This window comes from Lepidochelys olivacea (genome assembly GCF_965140295.1).
Source record: "Lepidochelys olivacea isolate rLepOli2 genome assembly, chromosome: 2".
NCBI classification, from domain to species: domain Eukaryota; kingdom Metazoa; phylum Chordata; order Testudines; family Cheloniidae; genus Lepidochelys; species Lepidochelys olivacea.
The window spans coordinates 147,409,619-147,437,436 of record NC_140412.1 but is presented as its reverse complement, the minus strand read 5'-3'; the positions used below and the strand labels follow the sequence as shown (position 1 = coordinate 147,437,436).

Genomic DNA, 27,818 nt, shown 5'->3' with positions numbered 1-27,818 from the left:
AATTAAATCATCAGAAGTCTGTGGTCATGTTACTTGAGAAATCCTGGAAGCTAAATTTAGACTACTAGGAAGAAGGTTTACATACAAGGCCTCCATGGAAGCCTTCTCTGAAATGCTTTCAAGTCCATGCCTGGTCCAACTAGGCACAGAGAACTTCAGTGTAAAGAGGACAAGTTTAAGTTTACTAGGCACTTGGGAAGATTTTTTGGAAGGGGAAGCTTGTAGAGAAGGAATGGGGGCGCCACTTTAATTAAAATGAAACCAGACTGCAAGCACGTAAAATAGGATACTGGAGAAGCGTTTAAACTATGAGGTGGGGGAAAGCTAACAGGAGTTAAGGAGCACATCGATGGACAGGGACACAGTACAACTGCATCTGTATATCCAGTAAAGAATAGGAAGCAAAATTACAATTGAACTAGAGGATAAGAACAGGACAAGAACACATGAAATTTCAGTAAAATCATCAAGCTGTCAGATTAGGCAGTTAAAACAGATGCTTGGTAAAAAATAAAAATGACAGATTAATTTCTCTACATGAACATGACTCTAAAGCAAAAATTAAAAGAACAAGAATATCTTTCGCTGGCACTGTGGAAATATGGTGGAATGTCAAAAATCAGTTGGATACCATAATACCTGGTTACAACACAGTAAAAGACAGACTAGGCCAAATAAATGAGGGAGCAATATCTAAATATTAGGAAAACCTTTTTCACAAGGAAGGTGGTGAAGCACTGGAATGGGTTACCTAGGAAGGTGGTAGAATCTCCTTCCTTAGAGGTTTTAAAGGTCAATCTTGAAAAAGCCCTGCCTGGGATGATTTAGTTGGGGATTGGTCCTGCTTTGAGCAAGGGGTTGCACTAGAAGACCTTCTGGGGTCCCTTCTAACCCTGATATTCTATGATTCTAAAGGATTCCCTAGAATGTTACCTCTGTTCTTGGGGAACCAGGGCATAGCACCCAGCCTGTCTGAGTCATGAAAGACACCCCCCCCCCAGCCTCTGCTTGAACCAAATCTGCATCAGAAGAAAGACTTACAAAAAGCAATGAAAAGGCAGTAGGAGACACACCTAAATCCCTGGGACAAGGATGACAGGATTAAGGAAACTCCCCTAGCCTCATTTGCATCGAAGATGGGACAAGGAGGCATCTCCAGTAGCATACAGAATGGAGAACAGAGATTGCAAGCCAAGAATCCCATGGAATTCTGGGACCAGAAAAGCAGGGAAGCATTGCATGATGGGCAATCTCTGCTCCAGATATTAATGAACCCACACCTACACACACCCAGCTCAGTAGTTATCAGACCAATTCTAGTAATAAATCCTTTACTGGTATCCAAAATAGTGAAGCTCCCTAATTGCATTGTGAGCTCCCTCCAAGGAACGCCGCCCAAAGCCAGGAATGATCAGCTCCCATGGTATGGCCTGAACACAACAACTTTGGTATACTCCCTTGTTTACACATAAACATATCTAGTATTCTCCCTTGAACCATTGTTTCTTCTCTACAAAAACCACATTATAGTAGAAAACCTTCCCTTGCTTCCCAGGTCACTCTCAGCAGCGAGATACCTTCCAGGACGAACTCCTGTGGAAATTGTGGGGACAGTGTTCAGAATAGGGGCTCCCTGCAGCTGTTGGCTCTCCCCAAGGCACAGAACCCCAGAGGACAGTATGACCGTGAAACAATCCATCAGTCTCCCCTGCCTCTGTGCTTACTCACCATTTTGGGGCTCCTGTGGGTTATGTGCGCTCGCTTTCGGACAGGCAATTTCTGCTATTGTGCTTGTCTTTAAGTACGGCCGAATCATTGATCTGTCTGGTGTGAACAATGCTGCCTCTGTTAAGTGTTGCATTTTGGCTTTACAGATGCAACCTTGAGATCCCAGCTGTCTTTGTTATCAACAGCCAAAAGACTCCAAAGAATCAGGAAGCATATTCAAAAAACCAAAGAGGACATGCTGCATGAAGTGATGCAGCAGTCCATTAACGAAAATCAAAAAGTGCAGGGGTGGCAGGAGAGCGAAAGGAAGATCTGCCAGCAGAATGAGGATCGCCAGCATCAAATCACGGAGCAGCTGATAAGCATAACTGAACACCAAGCGGACTCAATACAGGCGCTCATAGCAATGCAGGTGGAGCACTTCCACGCCCCCCCCCACCCCCCATGCAGCCCTTGTCCCAAAACTCTTTCCCTTGTGCTGCTATGTCACCGCCAACCCACTTTCCCCAACATCCGGGTTCTTATCATCACCAGCTGCTTTCAACACCTGTGGCTTCACCACCCAACCCTGCAAACTACGACCCTTACCCACTGCCACTCAACCCCCGTTACTATGCATTTTAGCCAGCCTGAAGTGTAGCACTCATTGCGCGGCACTCCAGACAGAAAGACTCATTATTATAACAGAACATATGCAAATCTGTGATGTCCCATTCCCCACCGCACCCCCTTCCCTCATCCCACACAGCACAGATGTGTCATGCCCTTTCTGTTTCCCAAGAAGTTTTGTTTCTTTTCAATAAATGAATTTTCTGGCTTTGAAAACATTCTTTATTATTGCATTAAGTAAAAGATACCGTAACCCATTAAAGCAACAGGCACTGCAAGTCAGTGCATCATACGTAGCAAACACAGATTCCTACTAACATTGGAACCACTGCACTTCACTCTTGTGCAGGGCACCAAACGTTAGTGGTGGCTTTCAGCCTCAAATGGCTCCCTCAGGCATCCCTAATCCTTGCAGCCCTGCGCTGAGCCCCTCTAATAGCCCTGCTCTCTGTTCAAATTCAGCCTCCAGGTGTTGAACCTCCAAGTTCCATGCTGAGTGAATCTTTCACCCATCCCTTCACAAATGTTATGGAGGGTACAGCAGGCGGATATAACCGTGGGGATGTTGGCATCGGCCAGGTCCAGCTTCCCATACAGACAGCGCCAAGGGCCCTTTAAACGGCCAAAAGCACACTCCACAGTCATTCTGCACCGACTCAGCCTGTTGTTGAACTGCTCCTTGCTGCTTTCAGGGCTCCCTGTGTAGGGTTTCATGAGCCACAGCATTAAAGGGTAAGCGGGGTCTCCAAGGATCACAATGGGCATTTCAACTTCCCCTACAGTGATCTTTTCTGGGAAGAAAGTCCTGGCTTGCAGCTTCCTGAACAGGCCTGTGTTCCAAAAGATGCGTGCGTCATGCACCTTTCTGGACCAGCCTGCGTTAATGTCAATGAAACGCCCACGGTGATCCAGAAGCGCTTGGAGAACCATGGAGAAATACCCCTTCCGATTAACTTGCTTGGAGGCTAGGTGGGCTGGTGCCAGAATTGGAATGTGTGCGCCATCTATCACCCCTCCGCAGTTAGGGAAAGCCATTTGTGCAAAGCCATCCACAATGTCATGCACTTACCCAGAGTCACAGTTCTTCTGAGCAGGATGTGATTAATGGCCCTGCAAACTTGCATCAACACAATTCCAACGGTTGACTTTCCCACTCCAAACTGGTTAGCGACCGATAGGTAGCTGTCTGAAGTTGCCAGCTTCCAGGCTGCAATAGCCACCCGCTTCTCCACCGGTAGGGCAGCTCTCAATCTCTTGTCCTTGCGCCACAGGGTGGGGGTGAGCTCATCACACAGTCCCCTGAAAGTGGCTTTTCTCATCCGAAAGTACTGCAGCCACTGCTCATCCTCCCAGACTTGCATGACAATGTGATCCACCACTCAGTGTTTGTTTCCCAAGCCCAAAAGCGGTGAGCATGTCCGTGAATGCCACAAGCAATCTCATGTCGTATGCATTATGTGAGTCAACATCATCCTCGGACTCCTCACTGCTAGTTCGTAGCTTAAGGAGTAACTTGACTGCAATTCGTGACGTGCTGGCAAGACCCATCAGCATATTCCTCAGTAGTTCGGGATCCATTCCCACAGACCAAAAGGAAAGACAGAGCACGCAGTACAAAAAACGTTGAAAGATGGCGCCAAGTGTGGATGGAAGCACAGGGATTGCTGGGATGCGAACTGATGCAACACATTGGGACAGGACCGAGAATGCCACACATCCTCACATCCCCTTCCCACTAGCCACAGTGCCAGAATGGAAAGAGGTGCTCTTTGGGACAGCTGCCCACAATGCACAGCTCCCAATGCCACTGCAAGTGCTGCAAATGTCGCCATGTCAGTGCACTTGCAGCTGTCAGTGTGGACATACTGCAACGCTTTCCCTTCTGCGGTCTCTGAGGGTTGGTTTAACTCACAGCGCTCTACATCTGCAAGTGTAGCCATGCCCTTAGGAACATGATTTGGATGGAGCTGGTGAAGTTGGGGGAGGATATGGGAAAATATGATAGTCAGCCCCTCAGCATTCTAATTTATGCTTAGTCTCAGATCATGCAGAGAACAGAGTTAATGCAGGGAGCCCTACTTGGCCCACTGCCCCAGTACAGAGTGCGTCCCCCACGCCCACTCCCTGTTAAAACCAAATCCCTGCCCTCTCTTCTGAGTGGAGGCTCTTGAGAGAGTCGGCCGATCAGTAGGTGTGCCTGGTTCCCCTGGGCCTCCCCAGCTGATCGCAAGACTTCAGTGTGATGTATGGGGGAGACCCACTGTGAAGGCTACAGTGGGAAAACCCAGGGATATTAGCCCAACTGCTAGTGGACACTGGAGCATCAGTAAACATTCTAAGTCCCCAGTGGCTCTCCAGAGGGAGATCCACTGCTAAACAGGTTCAGCTCAGCGGGTTTGGGGGAGAAATCCAGGAAGCTCTGGTCTGGCAGGATGTTCCCTTGCAAATTGACAGACTACAGGGGCAAGTAGAATGCTGGGCTCATGAGAGAAACGAGAAGGGAATCCTAAAATGTACCTTTCCTCTGAACATTTCAGCTAACTGTGGATCTAGCTAATGGTGTGTTATGGAGGTTAGAATGGGGGCCTGCAGAGATCTCTGCTGTGCATCTTAGTGCTACTATAAAGGCACCCACAGCGACCCTAACGTCCATTAGTGATTAGTGGGTACAAGAATTTCCTACGGTATGGACTAAAAATAAGGCAGAGTGTGCAAAAATAGATGTTGAAGTTTTGATTGAGGGAAAAGATCCCCCTCCTCAAAGGCAATATAAGTACCCAGCTGCAGCAGAGGAAGGCATTACAAATACTAAAGACAGTCTCTTGGAACAAGGGGTGCTCGTGCCTAAGCAAAGTATCTGCAATTCACCAGTATGGCCAGTTCTTAAGGCGGACGGGGTCACTTATGGAATGACAATAGACTTCCGTACATTAAATGCAGTCACCCCTGCAGCAGCTCTTGTAGTAGCTAAATACAATGAAATCATAGCAGCAGTAGCAGCTGACTCAAAATGGTTCTCTGTGATCAATTTGGCTAATGCTTTCATGGCTATACCCCTCCATCCTTCATATTGGTATAACTTTGCTTTTACCTGTAGGGGACAGCAATATGCCTTCAGCTGGACTCCCCAAGGTTTCCATTCTTCCCCTAGTATTTGTCATGCCCATGTCACTAAAAAGTGGAACCATTTGTGCCCTGACCACCACTCACGCGTAATTTCATATGTGGATGACATTTTAATACACACGCCCCACTTCGAAAATGATCAAGGAAATCACCAGGGAGGTGTTGACTATAATGTAGGAAACTGGATTGAAGGTAAATAGAGAAAAGGCTTAGTCAGTATAGCAACAAGTGAAATACTTGGGGGTGTGTCTTGGGGAGGATGGCCGGACTCCCGATCAACAAAGGATAGAAATGATAGGAAAGCTACCTGCTCCCACTGACGCGCACTCCCTACGAGCTCTCTTGAACTTTTAATTTTTCCACAGAGTTCACTGAAATGTTCTCTTACAAAGCCAAACCTCTGTATCAATTATTTAAAAAAAAAAAAAAAACAGGATTTGGGAATGGGGGCCAAACCAACAGGATACCCTGGCCACCTTGAAATAAGGTTTGGCTAGTGCTCCTACCCTGGCTTAACCTGACTCTGCCCTGCCCTTTGTGATTCAACTGGCCTCCTCAGAAACAAGTGTCGGAGCTACTCTCAACCAAAGGCAATGCAAAGAGCTCAGAGTTATTGCATATGCCTCCAGGCTCCTTGATCAAACAAAGCCAGGCTTTACCCCCTGTGAAAAGGAGTGTCTTGAATTGATCTGGAGCCTCATGCATTGGGAATTTATTCTTGGACAGTCAAGGTCATTGTTCAGATAGTGCAGTCCCCTCTCAACTACATCATATCGGGGAAAATAGAGGATGGCCAGGTCTCTAACCCACGCATTGCTCAATGGACCCTCACCTTAGTAAACCAAGGAGTCGAGTTTAAAAAAAGATCAAGGCATTTCACCAGCCCCAGGTGGGCTAATTATAGAAGGAAACACCAGTCAAGGGAGGCATGAAGCTTGCAGATGCTAAACAGAAGGAGGTTGCAATTTGGTTTACAGATGGCTCAAGTTTCTACCATACGGGTCATCCCTGAAGAGGGTATGGAGCCATCTGTGTAAATGATGGAGAGATGCTCCAAGGACGAGTTCACCCCCATTCTGCCCAAGCAGCCCAGGTGGAGGCAGTTAGAGCTGTCCTAGCTTATGAAACCTGGGACACTTCTGTTACTATTTACACTGACTGGATAGCCAGAGTAATCACTGCGTGGCTCCCCCTTTGATTGAAGAGAGAAATGATAGCCACAGATGGGCGCTCCATTTCTCATTCAGACAAATGGAGACATAGCAAATCTGATCAAGGAAAGAACTGGGGACACCTTGCTGACGCACACAAAGGGGCATCAGAAAAATCACTCGGAAGAAGCACACTGGACCAATAGAGCTGATGTCTTAGCCAAAGCTGCTGCTACTCGTAACCACACTAGAGACACAGACCAGGTAGAACAAATAGAGGCAGTAACTACCTGGGGAAAAAAATTAGGCAAAGGAATAGATACCTTGGACTTAAGTACCCTTCAGGATGGTGATACAGAAATCCTGTCCTTAGCCAAGACAGTTAAAGATCCCACAGGAAAATACAGGATTGAGCAGGTTGGAGATGTCCGGTGGGCAGTGGGTGCAGGTGGTCAAAGGCACTGGATAGTCCCCAGCCAGGTACGGGGGAACTTGATTCTGTTTGTGCAAGAGCAAGGGCATAAAGGAAAACAGGATACTTTAAATAAGGTTAAAGATACAGGGTGGGAGGCAGGCATGAAAGCCAATATAAATCAGTGGTGTGATAACTGTCTGCAGTGCACCATGGTTAATGCTAATCGCCAGGTTTGAAAAAATGCATTGGGGAAGCAAAGAATAGAGGGTCCCTGGTCCCAGATTCAGATAGATTACATAGGCCCTTTACCCACCACCAGTAGAGGGAATAAATACTGCCTAGTAATAGTAGATTTCTTCTCTAAATGGGTGGAAGCCATCCCTACTAAAACCAACACTGCCTCAGTCACTGCTAAGCAGCTCTTTAACACAGTTTTCTCAAGAGTAGGAATTCCCAGAGTAATTGATTCAGATTTGGGATTTCATTTTGTGGGAGATGTTATGTAAGAGCTATGTAAGGGTTTAGGCATTAAGCAACATTTCCACATAGCTGGACACCCTGAGTCCTCCGGACAAGTTGAACAAACCAATCACCCACTAAGGGAAACTTTAAAAAAACCAAAACCCCAAATAAAGAGCTCAGGGAGGGACTGGGATGAAAAACTACCAATCATCTTAATGGCTAAGAGGCTCTAAGGCGATACATGGGTACACTCCCTTTGAAGTTGTGACTGGAAGGCAAATGCGCATACCTGAAAGTTGGTGGATTGGGAGTGGCAACAGATGAATGGGTACAAACCTTAGTAGAGGTGAGAGCTGCATTACACAAGTGAGTGTCAGCACAGCTAGACATAATACAGCAAAATATGGACAAAAATTAGGCTGGGGAAAACCTCCATTAATATGGGAATTAAGCCAACCAGTAATGTACAGGAAGTTTTCAGCAAAGGAGCACTCTTTGACACACACCTGGGATGGCCCCTGCCTTACTGTGAATCTGGCCAGCCCCAGGGTTTATCAGGTAGAAATCCTGAATGGAAAAAATGGGAAACCATGGCAGAAATGGTTTCATTCCACAGCTCAAAGAGCAGAAGGGTAAACCACTTGACCCTCAAGGATTATTATAACCGTCTTCTCCATCTTGTTAGCCTCCCTTCTTGGTTAGCAAGAAGGAATGGCTTGGGGCTGTTGGAAAATACGCGTCGGGTGGGTTTGTCAGTGCCTACCCCGATGTTGAGGCAGGAAAAGGCCAGAGAAGTCCTCGACTTATTATGGCCACCCTCACGTAGGTCACTGCTTCATATTCACCCTGCAATATTGGTTCAGACTCTCCCAGTATATACCAGAGGAGCGTGGGAGTTTGTTCTCTCTTCTCTTTCCCCGCACAGGTCCCAAACATGAGCCATGACATCCCACCTTTGCACCAGAACTCTGCTGTTCATAAGTGTCTAGAGTCCGATGCTGTCCAGGCTCTATGCTGAACCTGTGATCCCTCTGAACTCTGGAGGTGCTTGCCAGCTGGAGCCCAGGAAGTAAAATTGCTGTGCCACATGCATGGATTCTATAGGAATGGAAGCAACCCCCTACACTGTTAGCAGCTCCTCGGGTTGCCCCTGGAAAAGTGTTGCCAATTGTATGCAGAGTGCCACCAGGGAGTCACTCAAGTTTTGTTATGAAACTAAGACCACACCAGACTCTGTCCCATTCTTCTGTAAGCCACTGTGGTCTCGAAAGGGACATACACCATCAAACGCAACCAGTAACAGCTTCCCAAGTGGCAGGATAGTCCTGGTCTCCTCTGCTGTTTGGGGAGCAACCACGCCCCATGTGTCATTGTTGTCATCAGAACCCAGACACCTCTGTTACCCAGAGATGAACTGCAGCGGTCTCTGATCTTGCCAGCAGGCAAGAATATTATCACATAGTTCCTCATAAACTGGGAACCGCTGAACTGAACTTTAGCTGGACATGACTTGATTCAGCCAGGTCCCCCAGACTGGGTAGTTCCATTAAAGGGCACACGTTGTGATAAGCTCATGCCAACAATTTGGTTTAAATTCTATGGGCACACTGCCATTTCAGAGGGATTCCATGAGCCTGGATTGTACAGAATGGAATTGGGCCAACAACAAAAAAACATTTTAAATTTTGACCCTCTGATCACAAACCTCGCTCCCCTCTGACGTTTAAGAGCCCCAATTTCAGGACCCCTGTGTTAAAACTGGATCAACAAGACCATTTGGTTCTTCAACCTCACACTTCTCTAAAGGAGGTTCAAATCCACTTAAAAGGCATGAATCTCTCTCACATAGCACCTGTATGCACTCCCTTGATTGGAACTAGCCATAAGGGTTGGGATGAATGGGTAAAAATATGGCACGGGGCTGACCATGTAAATAGAGTAAAAAGGAAATTAAGTGACTGGATTGCACTTGTAGGAAAAGGAATCTCTTTAGTTGACGCCGCAAACATAGACGTTCTGGCTAATAAAATATCTGATGCCACCGAAAATGTAGGAAAGATGGGAACCCCATTAATAGCATCTTTGAAACAATTCAGTGAGGAACAGCAATTAAGAAGTGAGGTATTTCCTGGGTGGGAAAGACTCATAGAAAAAGATGAAGAGTTAATGATGTCTGGTGTACAGTCCCTCCAGAATAATGTCACATTGACCTCAGCGTGTGAGCAAGCTCAGGCTCTTACCCGGAATATAATCATAGGAATGATTTGGCAAGCCAGAGCAGGACAAATTTCCATGGAGGCAATCAACTTGATTCGGCCTCATGTAACGGAGGAAGAATTAGTCCTCTGGCCCTGGTGGAGACTAGTTAATGCTTTGTACAATTACCACCAGCAAAGCTTTCAGTTATTCTTGATAACCGTGGCAGGTACAAGGAAATTAGAGTAATCCACCCAGTAGTCCCACTGGGATTACAGGTTAATCAGGGGTAGGCAAACTAAGGCCCGTGGGCCGGATCCAGCCTGCCAGTCATTTTAAGCCGGCCCTTGAGCTCCTGCTGGGGGGCAGGGTCTGGAGCTTGTCCCACTCTGGCGCTCCAACCAGGGAGCAGGGTTGGGGGATTGTTCCACGCGGCTCCTGGAAGCAGCCACATGGTCCTGCTCTGGCATTCTGGCCAGGGCACAGGGTCGGGGGTTGCTTCACAAGGTTCCTGGAAGCAGCCACATGTCCTCCCTCTGGCTCCTACGTGCTCCAATGGCTCCACTCCAAAGGCCCCCTCCAGCTGCAGGGGCAGTGCGCCAAGCTGCCTGGCCACGCCTCTGCATAGGAGCTGAAGAAGGGACATACCACTGCTTACGGGAGCCACTTGAGGGAAGTGCCACCCAGATCCTGCACCCTTGAGCCTTTCCACATGCTCCAACCCCCTGCCCCAGCCCTGATCCCCTCCCACCCTCCACACCTCTCGATCCCAGCTCAGAGCATGCTCCTGCACCCCTCATCCCCAGCCCCACCCCAGAGCCCACACCCCCAGCCAAAGCCTGTACCCCTTCCCACATCCCAAACCCCTGCTCCAGCCCCGATCCCCGTCCTGCCCTCCAAACACCTCAGTCCCAGCCCAGAGCACCTTCCTACACCCCAAGCTCCTCATCCTCAGCCCCACCCCAGAGCCCTCACCCCCAGCCCGAGCCCTCACCCCTCACCTCACATCCCACTCCCCCGCCCCAACCTGGAGCTCCCTCCCACACCGTGAACTTCTCATTTCTGGCCCCACCCCTGAGCCCGCACCCCCAACCCCAATTTTGTGAGCATTCATGGCCCGCCATACAATTTCTATTCCCAGATGTGGCCCTTGGGCCAAAACATTTGCCCACCCCTGGATTAATGATAACTCAGTAATGTACTCCAGAGATCCTAACACTTGGGCCTGGAAGAAAGATAATCTGTGGAACACAGTAAATGTAAGGGGGTGTAGGAGAAACGAAGGTTTGGGCTATATCTGAGAAGACCAAGCATTAGAGGAACATGATGAATGCCTCTTCCCACAACCTGGGAAAAAGTCTCACCGTTCCTTTGATGTTATCCAGGAAGAGGGGTTATTTTATTATCTGTGATGGTAAAGCGTGTGTGTGTGTGTAAGAAAGATGTAATATTGCATTGATTAATGGACATTGGATTCAACGTACAGTACCTTATTAATCATGGTTTCTGTAATGTAACCACTATTGTTAGTTGTGATATTAAGTTTACTGTGCCTATATGGAATTTACAACATTTGAAAGCTTATCCTGAGCTCTACAAGGAGGTTTCCCCCATTTCCCAGGGAATGGGTCTCACTGCCATTGAGGAACTATTAACTCATCCCTCCTTACAAACTGAGCTGCAGAAGCTTAGAACTTTGGGGGAGAATGGCAAACTCAAGATTCAACACCACAACCAGAAGATCTCTAGGGTAGCAGTTACAGTTAGAAACACAGGCCATCACTCCTGGTGGGAGACTTTTCTTGGGTGGAGCCCTAGTGCAACAGGTCTTTTGAATATCATGCTTCACCCCATTGTGGTGATGATCGGTTTCCAAATTATACTAGCAATTGGTCTGGTTCTACTGGTTTGCTGGATCCAGCGACTGCAATGGATTGAAGATCAGACCCGGTACCACAGAGTAAGGATATGACAGGGATACTCGTTCAGCGCAAGCACCTCATCAACGGGGAGACTTGTTACCTAGAAGCTCTGTGTTCTTGGGGAACCAAGGCACAGTATGCAGCCTGTCTGACTCATGAAAGACCGCCCCCCACCCCACCCCACCCCCAGCTTCTGCTTGAACCAAATCTGCATCAGAAGAAAGATTTACAAAAAGCAATGAAAAGGCAGTGGGAGACGCACCTAAATCCCTGGAATAAGGATGATAGGATTAAGAAACTCCCCGAGTCTCATTTGCAAGGAAGCATCTCCAGTAGCATACAGAATGGAGAACAGAGATTCCAAGGCAAGAACCCATGGAACTCTGGGACCAGAAAAGCAGGGAAGCATTGCATGATGGGCAATCTCTGCTCCAGATATTAATGAACCCACACCTACACACACCCAGCTCAGTAGTTATCAGACCAATTCTAGTAATAAATCCTTTACTGGTATCCAAAATAGCGAAGCTCCCTAATTGCGTTGTGAGCTCCCTCCAAGGAACCCCGCCCAAAACCAGGAATGATCAGCTCCCATGGTATAGCCTGAACACAACAACTTTGGTATGCTCCCTTGTTTACACATAAACAAATCTAGTGTTCTCCCTTGAACCATTGTTGTTTCTCTACAAAAACCCCTACCTATCCTCAAATAAGTGTTCTGATGCCTGGATCCAAAATCTGTATCAGTTCCATAGGGACTTCATCTTCTCCTCACTAATCGTGCTGGGGGCTCTGACTGACTCCAGCACTCCGGACTCTCAGCCACCACCACCACCTGGGATCTCCAATTGATACAAGCTTCATGGAGAGGTGAGAATCCATCTCGCTCTCTCTTTAAGTATAGCCTTCTGACCCTGACTTTTGTGATAAGTTATAGTTTTGTAAACCTGACTTTTATAATCAAATTTAAGTTAGATTTAATATTATAACTGTTTTGTTTGTTTGGCTTCCCCATGGTTATCATCTGGCATGATTAAGCCGATTGCTTCTCTCGGTCTCTCTCTGCCACCCTCGTGGGTGTTTTTTGGTTTCTTCATTCACTCTGCAGCAACGCTCCTTGTACCTAAGCTTAAAGATCCCTGCAGCACTCAAAAATCCTGTGGGGTTTGCTCATCAAGTGGGTTACTTCCACAACAATTGTAATGTGAAAATGGGGATAGAGACATGCTGAACCTGGAACATATGAGGGTGGCATCTTGGAAGTGCTGCTCAACCCACTCTGCTGAGTCCAGGGGCATATGAGGGGCCAGACTGAAAGTGCTGCTCGACCCAGCCTGCTCAGGCGTGCTCTATTCCAGTGCAGGGCCCATAGCATGAGAGTGACAGCTTGGAGGTGCTGTTTGACCCAGTCTGCTGAGTCCAGGGACTCCAGCTTGGGAGTGCTGATTAACCCAGTCGTCTCAGACACGCTCTGTTAATCTGTGCCCGCATGTTAATCTGTGGTTCTGTTGTGTGTGTGTGGTTGCTGGTGAGTATTTGCTTCAGGTTGGAAGGCAGTCTGTAAGCAAGGACTGGCCTGTCTCCCAAGATCTGTGAGAGTGATGAGTCATCCTGTAGGATAGGTTGTAGATCCTTGATGATGCGTTGGAGAGGTTTTAGTTGGGGGCTGAAGAACCACTAACCCAGGAACCTATCCTTGCAACAAAGCCCGTTGCCAACTGTGTCCACATATTTGTTCAGGGGACACCATCATAGGACCTAATCACATCAGCTACACTATCAGAGGCTCGTTCACCTGCACATCTACCAATGTGACGTATACCATCATCAAGAAGGGTTTCTTCAGGTATGTTGGCAACAAGAAGAAAGCCAAGGAAAGTGTGGGCCCCTTACTGAATGAGGGAGGCAACCTAATGACAGAGGATGTGGAAAAAGCTAATGTACTCAATGCTTTTTTGCCTCTGTCTTCACTAACAAGGACAGCTCCCAGACTGCTACGCTGGGCATCACAACATGGGGAATAGATGGCCAGCCCTCTGTGGAGAAAGAGGTGGTTAGGGACTATTTAGAAAAGCTGGACGTGCACAAGTCCATGGGGCCGGACGCGTTGCATCCGAGAGTGCTAAAGGAATTGGCGGCTGTGATTGCAGAGCCATTGGCCATTATCTTTGAAAACTCATGGCGAACGGGGGAAGTCCCAGATGACTGGAAAAAGGCTAATGTAGTGCCAATCTTTAAAAAAGGGAAGAAGGAGGATCCTGGGAACTACAGGCCAGTCAGCCTCAACTCAGTCCCCGGAAAAATCATGGAGCAGGTCCTCAAAGAATCAATCAATCCCGAAGCACTTACATGAGAGAAAAGTGATCAGGAACAGTCAGCATGGATTCACCAAGGGAAGGTCATGCCTGACTAATCTAATCGCCTTCTATGATGAGATTACTGGTTCTGTGGATGAAGGGAAAGCAGTAGATGTATTGTTTCTTGACTTTAGCAAAGCTTTTGACACGGTCTCCCACAATATTCTTGTCAACAAGTTAAAGAAGTATGGGCTGGATGAATGCACTATAAGGTGGGTAGAAAGTTGGCTAGATTGTCGGGCTCAACGGGCAGTGATCAATGGCTCCATGTCTAGTTGGCAGCCAGTGTCAAGTGGAGTGCCCCAGGGGTCGGTCCTGGGGCCGGTTTTGTTCAATATCTTCATAAATGATCTGGAGGATGGTATGGATTGCACTCTCAGCAAACTTGCGGATGATACTAAACTGGGAGGAGTGGTAGATACGCTGGAGGGCAGGGATAGGATACAGAGGGATCTAGACAAATTGGAGGATTGGGCCAAAAGAAATCTGATGAGGTTCAATAAGGATAAGTGCAGGGTCCTGCACTTAGGACGGAGAACCCAATGCACAGCTACAGATTAGGGACCGAATGACTAGGCAGCAGTCCTGCGGAAAAGGACCAAGGGGTGACAGTGGACGAGAAGCTGGATATGAGTCAGCAGTGTGCCCTTGTTGCCAAGAAGGCCAATGGCATTTTGGGATGTATAAGTAGGGGCATAGCGAGCAGATCGAGGGACGTGATTGTCCCCCTCTATTTGACATTGGTGAGGCCTCATCTGGAGTACTGTGTCCAGTTTTGGGCCCCACACTACAAGAAGGATGTGGATAAATTGGAAGGAGTCCAGCGAAGGGCAACAAAAATGATTAGGGGTCTGGAACACATGACTTATGAGGAGAGGCTGAGGGAACTGGGATTGTTTAGTCTGCAGAAGAGAAGAATGAGGGGGGATTTGATAGCTGCTTTCAACTACCTGAGAGGTGGTTCCAGACTATTCTCAGTAGTAGAAGAGGACAGGACAAGGAGTAATGGTCTCAAGTTGCAGTGGGGGAGGTTTAGGTTGGATATTAGGAAAAACTTTTTCACTAGGAGGGCGGTGAAACACTGGAATGCGTTACCTAGGGAGGTGGTGGAATCTCTTTCTTAGATATTTTTAAGGTCAGGCTTGACAAAGCCCTGGCTGGGATGATTTAATTGGGTATGGGTCCTGCTTTTGAGCAGGGGGTTGGACTAGATGACCTCCTGAGGTCCCTTCCAACCCTGATATTCTATGATTCTATGTGCCAGCAATGCCCCTCTGCCATGTACATTGGTCAAACTGGACAGTCTCTACATAAAAAAATAAATGGACACAAATCAGACATCAAAAATTATGACATTCAAAAACAGTTGGAGAACACTTCAATCTCTTTGGTCACTCAATTACAGACCTAAAAGTTGAAGAATTGCAACAAAAAAACTTCAAAAACAGACTCCAACGAGAGACTGCTGAATTGGAATTAATTTGCAAACTGGACACAATTAACTTAGGCTTTAATAGAGACTGGGAATGGATGGGTCATTACACAAAGTAAAACTATTTCCCCATGTTTATTCCCCACCCCCCACTGTTCCTCAGACTTTCTTGTCAACTGCTGGAAATGGCCCACCTTGATTATCACTACAAAAGGTACACCCCCCCCCCCCCCGCACTCTCCTGCTGGTAATAGCTCACCTTAAGTGATCACTCTCTTGTTACAGGGTGTATGGTAACACCCATTGTTTCATGTTCTCTCTCTATATAAATCTCCCCACTGTATTTTCCACTGAATGCATCCGATGAAGTGAACTGTAGCTCACGAAAGCTTATGCTCAGATAAATTTGTTAGTCTCTAAGGTGCCACAAGTACTCCTTTCCTTTTTGCGAATGCAGACTAACATGGCTGCTACTCTGAAAACCTTTCAGAAGACAGATTTTCCTTTCATAAGACAGGTTTTCCATTCCTTGGATCATCCTAGTAGCCCTTCTCTGTACCTGTTCCAGTTTGAATTCATCCCTCAAACATGGGAGACCAGAACTGCACACAATATTCCAGAGGAGGTCTCACCAGTACCTTGTATAACGGTACTAACACCTCCTTATCTCTACTGGAAATACCTTGTCTGATGCATCCCAAGACTGCATTAGCTTTTTTCACAGCCATATCACATTGGCGGCTCATAGTCATCCTGTGATCAACCAACACTCCGAGGTCCTTCTCCTCCTCTGTTACTTCCAAGTGATGTGCCCCCAGTTTATAACAAAAATTCTTGTTATTAATCCCTAAATGCATGACCTTGCACTTTTCACTATTAAATTTCATCCTCTCTCCTCAGGCCCTACACTACCAGCACTCCGAGGTATCTTCGAGATGCCACTGACTTCCTGAGGAAACTACAATCCATCGGTAATCTTCCAGAAAACACCATCCTGGCCACTATGGATGTAGAGGCCCTCTACACCAACATTCTACACAAAGACGGACTACAAGCTATCAGGAACAGTATCCCTGATAATGTCACGGCAAACCTGGTAGCTGACCTTTGTGACTTTTTGTCCTCACCCACAACTATTTCACATTTGGGGACAATGTATACCTTCAAGTCAGCGGCACTGATATGGGTACACGCATGGCCTCACAGTATGCCAACATTTTTATGGCTGACTTAGAACAACGCTTCCTCAGCTCTCATCCCCCAATGCCCGTACTCTACTTGCGCTACATTGATGACATCATCATCATCAGGACCCATGGAAAAGAAGCCCTTGAGGAATTCCACCATGATTTCAACAATTTCCATCCCACCATCAACCTCAGCCTGGACCAATCCACACAAGCGGTCTATTTCCTGGACACTACTGCGCTAATAAACGATGGTCACAAACACCACCCAATACCGGAAACCTACCGACCGCTACACTTACTTACATACCTCCAGCTTCCATCCAGGACACACCACACGATCCACTGTCTACAGCCAAGCTCTAAGATACAACCGCATTTGCTCCAATCCCTCAGAGACAAACACCTACAAGATCTCTATCAAGCATTCTTAAAACTATAATACCCACCTGCTGAAGTGAAGAAACAGATTGACAGAGCCAGAAGAGTTCCCAGAAGTCACCTATTACAGGACAGGCCCAACAAAGAAAATAACAGAACGCCTCTAGCCGTCACCTTCAGCCCTCAATTAAAACCTCTCCAGCGCATCATCAAAGATCTACAACCTATCCTGAAAGACGATCCCTCGCTCTCACAGATCTTGGGAGACAGACCAGTCCTCGCTTATGGACAACCCTGTTAAGATATAGATATTCAGGCCAGACTCTAAAGGCCTATACGCTAAGAATTTAGGTGTATTCTTATCACTTAGCTAGTTATAGAGGTATAAAAGAAAGAAAATCAAAATCACTGTCTGCTGGTGTAAGGGCCTTCTCTTACTGTGACAGTTTGAGGCCCTGTTCTTAGGCTAAGATCTCTGGCTAAGCAGCAGAGGCAGCCATAACCTGGGAAGCATATGGTCACATCCTCACATTCCAAACTAGTCACACTGAAATAAGGCAATCTGGGGCTGTTAGAAAGGTGATCTGATCTATCACCTCCAGAGAAAGGGAAGAGCCTAGAGGATGTAAAAGGAAGTTTAGTTTGATAGTTTTCTGTTCAGTAAGAACTCACTTATCAATAGACACAGCTGGGAAACCCTTATGTCTTTATAGATGTAGTTGTGAAATCCTCACTTCTGTATTGTTTTGTCATTATAGTTCCCACTTTGATATTGTTTATTTGCATGGTCTCTGTCCGGTTCTGTGATTGTTTCTGTCTGCTATATAATTAATTTTGCTGGGTGTAAACTAATTAAGGTGGTGGGATATAATTGGTTAAATGATCATGTTACAATATGTTAGGATTGGCGAGTTAAAATTCAGTAAAATGATTGGTTAAGGTATAGCTAAGCAGAACTCAAGTTTTACTATATAGTCTGCAGTCAATCAGGAAGTGGGGGGCGGGGAACGGAATGGGGGTGGGGAATTGGAATCATGTTTTACTAAGGGGGGGAATGGGAACAGGGACACAGGTAAGGCTCTGTGGTGTCAGAGCTGGGAAGGGGGACACTAAGGAAGGAAACTGGAATCATGCTTGCTCGAAGTTCACTCCAAAAAACATCGAATTCTTTGCATCTTTGGACTTCGGGTATTGTTGCTCTCTGTTCATGTGAGAAGGACCATGGAAGTAAGCGGGTGAAGGAATAAGCCCCCAACCTGAAGCAAATACTCACCAGCAACCACACACCACACAACAAAAACACTAACCAGGAGACCTATCCTTGCAATAAAGCCCAATGCCAACTCTGTCCACATATCTATTCAAGTGACACCATCATAGGACCTAATCACATCAGCCATGCAATCAGGGTCTCGTTCACCTGCACATCTACCAATGTGATATATGCCATCATGTGCCAGCAATGCCCGTCTGCCATGTACATTGGTCAAACCGGACAGTCTTTACGCAAAAGACTAAATGGACAAAAATCTGACATCAGGAATCATAACATTCAAAAACCAGTAGGAGAACACTTCAACCTCTCTGGTCACTCAGTAACAGACTTAAAGGTGACAATTTTGCAACAGAAAAGCTTCAAAGACTCCAGCAAGAAACTGCTGAACTGGAATTAAATTTGCAAACTAGATACCATTAGCTTGAATAGAGACTGGGAGTGGCTGGGTCATTACACAAATTGAATCTATTTCCCCATGTTAAGTATCCTCACACCTTCAGTCAACTGTCTGAAATGGGCCATCTTGATTATCACTACAAAAGTGTTTTTGTTTTTTCTCCTGCTGATAATAGCTCATCTTAATTAATTAGCCTCTTACAGTTGGTATGGCAACTTCCACCTTTTCATGGTGTGTGTGTGTCTGTCTGTCTTCTTACTATATGTTCCATTCTATTCATCTGATGAAGTGGGCTGTAGCCCATGAAAGCTTATGCTCAAATTTGTTAGTCTCTAAGATTCCACAAGTACTCCTGTTCTTTTTGCAGATACAGACTAACACGGCTGCTACTCTGAAACCCATCCTATTACTATTACTCTAGTTTACAAGGTCATCCAGATCTTCCTGTATGCTATCCCGGTCCTTCTGTGTATTGGCAATACCTCCCAGCTTTGTATCATCCGCAAACTTTATTAGCACATTCCCACTTTTTGTGCCAAGGTCAGTAATAAAAAGATTAAATAAGATTGGTCCCAAAACCGATCCCTGAGGAACTCCACTAGTAACCCCCTTCTATCCTGACAGTTCACCTTTCAGTGTGACCCATTGTAGTCTCCCCTTTAACCAGTTCCTTATCCACCTTTCAATTTTCATATTGATCCCCATTTTTTCCAATTTAGCTAATAATTCCCCATGTGGAACCATATCAAATGCCTTACTGAAATCAAGGTAAATTAGACCCATTGCATTTCCTTTGTCTAAAAAAAAATCTGTTACCGTCTCAAAGAAGGAGATGAGGTTGGTTTGACATGATCTACCTTTTGTAAAACCATGTTCAAATTCAAGCTAATGGTATCTAGTTTGCAATGAAAGGTGACATTGTTGAAGGGCTATTAGAGAAAGGGATATTAGAGATGGAGTCCAAGAAATTATCAAGATTCAAAATGAGATTGGACATCTATATGGTTAATTTCTTGGCCTCCACAATTTCATATGGCAATAAGTTCCAGTCTAATTATGTACTCCGTAAAAAAGTATTTCTTCAATCAGTTTTGAAGTTGCCACGTTTTAATTTAATTGAAGGTCCCCTTATTCTTAAAGGGACAGAACAGAAGATCCTGATCTACCTTCTCTGTATCATTTATTTTATACATATTATCATTTGTCCTCTCTTATTAGTCTCCTTTCTAAGGTAAACAATCCCAAACCTTTTCACTCTCTTCGTATGAGAGTTTTTCCATGTCCCGAATCATTCTAGTTATTCTCATGCTCCTCTCTACAACCATGAAGGTTAGAAATTTACTTTTAAAATGAAAGCTGAGATTCTCAGGTAAAGAGAAGGTTATTGCTGAGAAGCTAAATGATTTTTTTGCACCATTCTTCTCTGGAGAGGAGGTTGGGCAGATACCTACCTCAGACCCGCTCTTTTCTGGTAATAAAGAAGAGGTGTTATCAGAGACTACGTTAGAAGAAAAGGTGCTGGAACAAGCTGATAATTTAAAAAGCAGTAAGTCACCAGGCCAGCTGGTGTACACCCAAGAGTTCTGAAGATGCCTCAATGTGAAGTGGCTTAGCTTCTAACAAAACTAGATAGTCTCTGAAAACAGTTTCAGAGGACTGGAGTGTAGCAAATGTATCTGTATTTTAAAAAATTCTAGAGGTGATCTGGGGAACTGGACACTGGTAAGCCTTACATTTAATACCCCGCAGAATGGTTGAAATGATCATTAAAAATAGAACAAAACATCTGGAAAAATCACATTATAATATGGTCTAACCAGCTTTTGCAAAAGGAACTAGTGTTTCTCTAATCTCTAATTATTCAAACATGTCAGTAAAATAATGGATAAAAAAAGAACTGGTTGACACCATTTATTAAAAATTACAGAAAGCTTTAACAAGGTCCTTCATCAGAGATAAGTAAAATCTCTCAAATCACCTGGAAGTTTATGTTAAAAAAAAAAAAAAAAGAGCTATCAAGCATTTCTAAAAACAGTAAAAACCTACAAGAAATACATGATAGCAAATGGAGGCTATAAGATGAAGTCATGTTAATATACAGCGAAATGTTACCATAACATAGAACATTTTACTAAAAATCTAAGATAAAATCTGTGGGAATACTGTTCTGTAAACCATCCAAACCCTCACTGTATTTCATTCACAGTATTCAAAAACGACATAAGAAAAGCCTTCGCTTCCTCAGAGTAAAAAAAAAATTTTCATTCTAATGTTGTGCATGTAAACGACAGCTTTAAACATTTAAACATTCACAACTTAAATTATGAAACAAATGGGAAAAGATTGGATGTGGATGACAATGGATATAAATCAGAAGTTAAGAAATCTAAGCAACTGATAAGAAACATCTACTGTCAATAGAGATAAGGATAATTATACAGTAACTCCTTGCTTAACGTTGTAGTTATGTCCCTGAAAAATGCTACTTTAAGTGAAATGATGTTAAGTGAATCCAATTTCCCCATAGGAATTAATGGGGGGGGCGCGGCAAGGGTTTAGGTTCCAGGGACATTTTTTTTACCAGACAAAAGACATTGTGAAAGAGGGTGGCATACTTCCCAGGGAATGTCTTGCTCCTAAATGATGAACTAGCACTCTGCTGAGCCCTCAAGGGTTAACATGTTGTTAATGTAGCCTAACACTCGATAAGGAAGCATGAATGGAGGGAGGAGACACAATAGATGTATGGCAGCGGCTGCAAACATTCCCTGCGGAAACTGAATGTGATGATGAACCCATGCTATCCCACTGGAGCGCACCACTCCTTCCACTTTCCAAAGTGCTGGGAGGGGTGGTGTGTGTGTGCCCACACACACACACACACACGCACACACACAGAGGTCACAAGTCTGCTGCTTGCCAGGAGCTAGGATTCACGATGTGACGGAGAGACCGCCAAGACTCATCAAGCCCTCGGATCGCTACCCCTTCCTGCTTCTCCACGTGAGCACCAATGATACTGCCAAGAATGACCTTGAGCGGATCACTGCGGACTATGTGGCTCTGGGAAGAAGGATAAAGGAGTTTGAGGCGCAAGTGGTCTTCTCAACCATCCTCCCCATGGAAGGAAAAGGCCTGGGTAGAGACTGTCGAATCATAGAAGTCAATGAATGGCTACGCAGGTGGTGTTGGAGAGAAGGCTTTGGATTCTTTGACCATGAGATGGTGTTCCAAGAAGGAGGAGTGCTAGGCAGAGATGGGCTCCACCTAACGAAGAGAGGGAGGAGCATCTTCGCAAGCAGGCTGGCTAACCGAGTGAGGAGGGCTTTAAACGAGGTTCAGTGGGGGAAGGAGACCAAAGCCCTGAGGTAAGTGGGGAAGTGGGATACCGGGAGGAAGCACGAGCAGGAGCGCACGAGAGGGCAGGGCTCCTGCCTCATACTGAGAAAGAGGGACGATCAGCGACTTATCTCAAGTGCCTATACACAAATGCAAGAAGCCTGGGAAACAAGTAGGGAGAACTGGAAGTCCTGGTACAGTCAAGGAATTATGATGTGATTGGAATAACAGAGACTTGGTGGGATAACTCACATGACTAGAATACTGTCATGGATGGATATAAACTGTTCAGGAAGGACAGGAAGGGTAGAAAAGGTGAGGGAGTTGCACTGTATGAAAGGGGGCAGTATGACTGCTCAGAGCTCAAGTATGAAACTGCAGAAAAACCTGAGTGTCTCTCGATTAAGTTTAGAAGTGTGAGCAACAAGGGTGATGTCGTGGTGGGAGTCTGCTATAGACCACCGGACCAGGGGGATGAGGTGGACGAGGCTTTCTTCTGGCAACTCGCAGAAGTTACTAGATCGCAGGCCCTGGTTCTCATGGGAGACTTCAATCACCCTGATATCTGCTGGGAGAGCAATACAGCGGTGCACAGACAATCCAGGAAGTTTTTGGAAAGTGTAGGGGACAATTTCCTGGTGCAAGTGCTGGAGGAACCAACTAGGGGCAGAAGGAACCAACCTGCTGCTCACAAACCGGGAAGAATAAGTAGGGGAAGCTAAAGTGGATGGGAACCTGGGAGGCAGTGACCATGAGATAGTCGAGTTCAGGATTCTGACACAGGGAAGAAAGGAGAGCAGCAGAATACGGACCCTGGACTTCAGAAAAGCAGACTTTGACTCCCTCCAGGAACTGATGGGCAGGATCCCCTGGGACAATAACATGAGGGGGAAAGGAGTCCAGGAGAGCTGGCTGTATTTTAAAGAATCCTTACTGAGGTTACAGGGACAAACCATCCCGATGTGTAGAAAGAATAGTAATTATGGCACGAGACCAGCTTGGCTTAACCGTGAAATCCTTGCTGATCTTAAACACAAAAAAGAAGCTTACAAGAAGTGGAAGATTGGACAAATGACCAGGGGGGAGTATAAAGATATTGCTCGGGGATGCAGGAATGAAAACAGGAAGGCCAAATCACACCTGGAGTTGCAGCTAGCAAGAGATGTTAAGGGTAACAAGAAGGGTTTCTTCAGGTATGTTAGCAACAAGAAGAAAGTCAAGGAAAGTGTGGGCCCCTTACTGAATGAGGGAGGCAACCTAGTGACAGAGGATGTGGAAAAAGCTAATGTACTCAATGCTTTTTTTGCTTCTGTCTTCATGAACAAGGTCAGCTCCCAGATTACTGCACTGGGCAGCACAGCATGGGGAGGAGGTGACCAACTCTCTGTGGAGAAAGAAGTGGTTTGGGACTATTTAGAAAAGCTGGACGAGCGCAAGTCGATGGGGCCGGATGCGCTGCATCCGAGAGTGCTAAAGGAGTTGGCGGATGTGATGGAAGAGCCATTGGCCATTATCTTTGAAAACTCATGGCAATCGGGGGAAGTCCTGGATGTAGGGCCCATCTTTAAAAAAGGGAAGAAGGAGGAGCCTGGGAACTACAGGCCAGTCAGCCTCACCTCAGGCCCTGGAAAACCATGGAGCAGGTCCTCAAGGAATCAATTCTGAAGCACTTAGAGGAGAGGAAAGTGATCAGGAACAGTCAGCATGGATTCACCAAGGGAAAGTCATGCCTGATTAATCTAATTGCCTTCTATGACGAGATAACTGGCTCTGTGGATGAGGGGAAAGCAGTGGACATATTGTTCCTTGACTTTAGCAAAGCTTTTGACACGGTCTTCCACAGTATTCTTGCCAGCAAGTTAAAGAAGTATGGGCTGGATGAATGGACTATAAGGTGGATGGAAAGTTGGCTAGATTGTTGGTCTCAACGGGTAGTGATCAATGGCTCCATGTCTAGTTGGCAGCCAGTATCAAGTGGAGTACCCCAAGGGTCGGTCCTCGGGCCAGTTTTGTTCAATATCTTCATAAATGATCTGGAGGATGGTGTGGATTGCACCCTCAGCAAGTTTGCAGATGACACTAAACTGGGAGGAGAGATAGATACCCTGGAGGGTAGGGATAGGATACAGAGGGACCTAGACAAATTTGAGGATTGGGCGAAAAGAAATCTGATGAGGTTCAACAAGGACAAGCGCAGAGTCCTGCACTTAGGACGGAAGAATCCCATGCACCACTACAGACTAGAGACCGAATGGCTCGGCACCAGTTCTGCAAAAAAGGACATAGGGGTTACAGTGGACGAGAAGCTGGCTATGAGACAACAGTGTGCCCTTGTTGCCAAGAAGGCCAATGGCATTTTGGGATGTATATGTAGGAGCATTGCCAGCAGATAGAGGGACGTGATCATTCCCCTCTATTTGACATTGGTGAGGCCTCATCTGGAGTACTGTGTCCAGTTTTGGGCCCCACACTACAAGAAGGATGTGGAAAAATTGGAAAACGTCCAGCGGAGAGAAACAAAAATGATTAGGGGACTGGAACACATAACTTATGAGGAGAGGCTGAGGGAACTCGGATTGTTTAGTCTGCGAAAAAGAAGAATGAGGGGGGATTTGATAGCTGCTTTCAACTACCTGAAAGGGGGTTCCAAAGAGGGTGGAACTAGACTGTTCTCAGTGGTAGCTGATGACAGAACAAGGAGTAATGGTCTCAAGTTGCAGTGGGGGAGGTTTAGGTTGGATATTAGGAAAAACTGTTTCACTAGGAGGGTGGTGGAACACTGGAATGCGTTACCTAGGGAGGTGGTGGAATCTCTTTCTTAGATATTTTTATGGTCAGGCTTGACAAAGCCCTGGCTAGGATGATTTAGTTGTGGATTGGTCCTGCTTTGAGCCGGGGGTTGGACTAGATGACCTCCTGAGGTCCCTTCCAACCCTGAGATTCTATGATTCTATCATACTACCTCTGTACACACAACTGTGGTGAGACCGTTACTGGAATGGTATGTCCAGTCCTGGTGTCCACACTACATAAACGTTGAAAGTTTGGAAAGGGTTCTGAAGAGAACTACAAGAATGATCTGAGGTCTGCAAATCCTGCCTTACAGTGAAAGACTTAAAAAGCTCTATCTATTTAGTTTACCAGATACAAGGTTAAAACATTACTTGATCATGTGTCATAAGTACCTCCATAAGGATATACAGGGCTCTTTAATACAGCAGACAAAGACATAATAAGTGCTGATGTGTGGAAGCAAAATTAATCTAATTTGAGGTTAGGAACAACATACAACATTTTAACAATGAGGATAATTTCCTATTGGAACAATTTACCCAGCGATTTGGTGGATTCTCCATCACTTGAAATCTTTGAATTAAGACCAGCTTTCCAAAAAAACATGCTCCACAAGATATGAGCTTGATGCAGAATTCCACCCAGAATTCATATGACCTGTACTATGCAGGAAGTCAGGCTAGGTGATCATAATGGTCCCCTTCTGGTCTTACAAAGGTAGGAATTTGTACAAGACTAGGTATACACTGTTAAAAAGGTAATGAAGATATTTGATTTAATAATGAAAACCTAAACAAAGCTACTTAGTTTGTATTTCTATATAATCGTATATTAATTTTCCTTGTTTTCATTATTATGTATTACTACTTCTTCAAATGCCCATATAAGATTAGGGATCCACCGTGCCAGATACCACACAAACACGTAGAAAGAAAAATCTTTGCCCCAGAAATTTACAAACAATATTAGATCACTAACACGTTTTAAATATTTGAGGCAACACTGGGTACACATTTGCTTTTATTCTCTTCTTCCCCATTATGTGTTCCTCTGAAAGTTCTTGAAACTAATGTGTTCAAGCTGGATCAGTTCCCATTATACAGAAATACCACAACGCTTTTAACTGGTTTCCTTTCCACCTTCTGAGAAGATCTCATATTACATCTGTATTGACATATAAGAATATTAGCGTGTGGGGAGGAGTTTTAGCCATTGTGTTCTCAAATAAATACAAGCAAAATATGAATACCATAATGTTATATAGAACAGAAATATTTAATATATTTTTAGTTCTTGATATTATTGGAGCTTTATTTTAGTTTTACTTCCAAGGTCACTTAAAGGGATATCATGCTTTTGGAAAATCACATTTCCATCTGATGTTTTGCACTCACTATTGTTATAAGTAACCCTGAAGATTACCACAACTAAGACAGACTAAAGAAAAATTTATTTAATCAGTGTATTTATTTATTCATAAGGTGCTGCTAAATGTAGAGTCAACATGACTGTTTTGATGATGGTGCATGCCTTTCCTTGGGCTCAGTCAGAGCAGATCTACTAGTAACAGCAGCAGCAAAGCTAAAACTAAAAAAGCAACAGGCATTCTGGGCCTGCCCAAATGACCCTTTTAAATATCCCTACCTTTTAAAAAAAGAAGTTTCAGGAAATACTGTTTAAAGGTTTTTCTGGGAGAACATTTTAAAGTCAGTCAATATAAAAAAAGATTCAACTTGACAATATCTCTATAGCACACTAACTTGCATAGATAGTTTCATACATTTTAAAGCAAGAACGAAGCATTATGATCTCGTTTTTTGACCTCTGAACAACATAGGCCATAGAACGCCACCCAGTAAATTCTGCATGAAGCCCGTAACTTCTGTTCGAGAAGCCACACAGCAAGTCAGTGGCCAAGGTGAGACTAGAACCTAGGTCTCTTGATGTCCAGTCCAGCACCTGACCCACTGACCATCTTTCCTCATTTTTTAAGGGGAAACAAACCTGCAGCTACTAATGATCATTGTATTAGGAAGCTAGAAATGCCTTTTTCAAAGCAGTTTTAGAAAGTGGGGAAATTATAGATTTACCTACTAAGTTTATCTTTACAACAGTAAAGGGGCACACAGTGGTCAACATTTTTAAGTTGTTTTTCTTTAATAAAACAGGGTGCACAATCTTTGATCTTGGTGGCAATACTTAAATGCTAAAGATACTATTTCAGCAGACTGAACCAAAAACTAACCAATCCTAAAAAATTTGATTTTATTTTTCATTCCCAATACAAAAAACATATCAGTTCTATGAAAGATGGGCTGTTACACTTAAAATCCAAAATTTTCAGCCATAAGCACAAGCCTTTAAACAAAGATTAATATTTCTAAAAATTTCTATCATTTGTTATATCTGGTTACACTGTAATTTTATTTCTTTTACAACGAGATCAGAACTGAAAATTCACTTATTATTTCCCCTCTCTATAAAACAGAGTGAAGAGGAACAACAAGCACCACTATACTAACTTCCACGCTTCTACTGAAAAATATACTCAATCCGGTGATGTATAAAATGTAAATAAATTTTATGCTCAGAATTAAAGACATTGAAAAAGTTTAAATTTTTACACTTTCCTAAAGGAACCTGAAAAATGTTTAACAAATAGTAGCTGGTATTAGTCACGGAAAGCCTGAAACTTTTTCATACTGGTAAAGAAAACCACATTCCATAGTAATCAATTTCATACAAATCTTTTGTTCATTCACTAAACAGCCATCAAAACAGGGGTTTTAAGAATTAAGTGACCGACAAATTGAAAGAAAAATACAAATATCCAAATATCTGTTTCCACAGATTTCACAAATGCTTGTAGATCACTACAAAACATTCTGAAACACTCTTACTTACATATTACAAGAATGTGGACAGTCCTGACCTGGTCTTCTTTTTCTACAAAGCTCTCCACAGCTGTGTGGAATTTCATTTCTATTCCATTCAGGGTTGTTTACCTTACCTAAAAAGCAAAACAAAAACAAAAAATCTGATGCAGA

The 27,818-nt window shown here is 44.8% G+C and overlaps 1 protein-coding gene across 2 annotated transcripts in view; it reads right to left on the bottom strand.

Moving 5' to 3' along the window:
- Positions 1-27,818, bottom strand: part of NFX1 (nuclear transcription factor, X-box binding 1) — a 229,281-nt gene that overhangs the window by 162,683 nt on the left and 38,780 nt on the right. For both annotated transcript variants that reach the window (XM_084619772.1, XM_084619773.1), the window contains exon 5: positions 27,676-27,781. In XM_084619772.1, the coding sequence (XP_084475898.1) occupies positions 27,676-27,781 (106 nt within the window). The remainder of the gene's footprint in view (positions 1-27,675; positions 27,782-27,818) is intronic.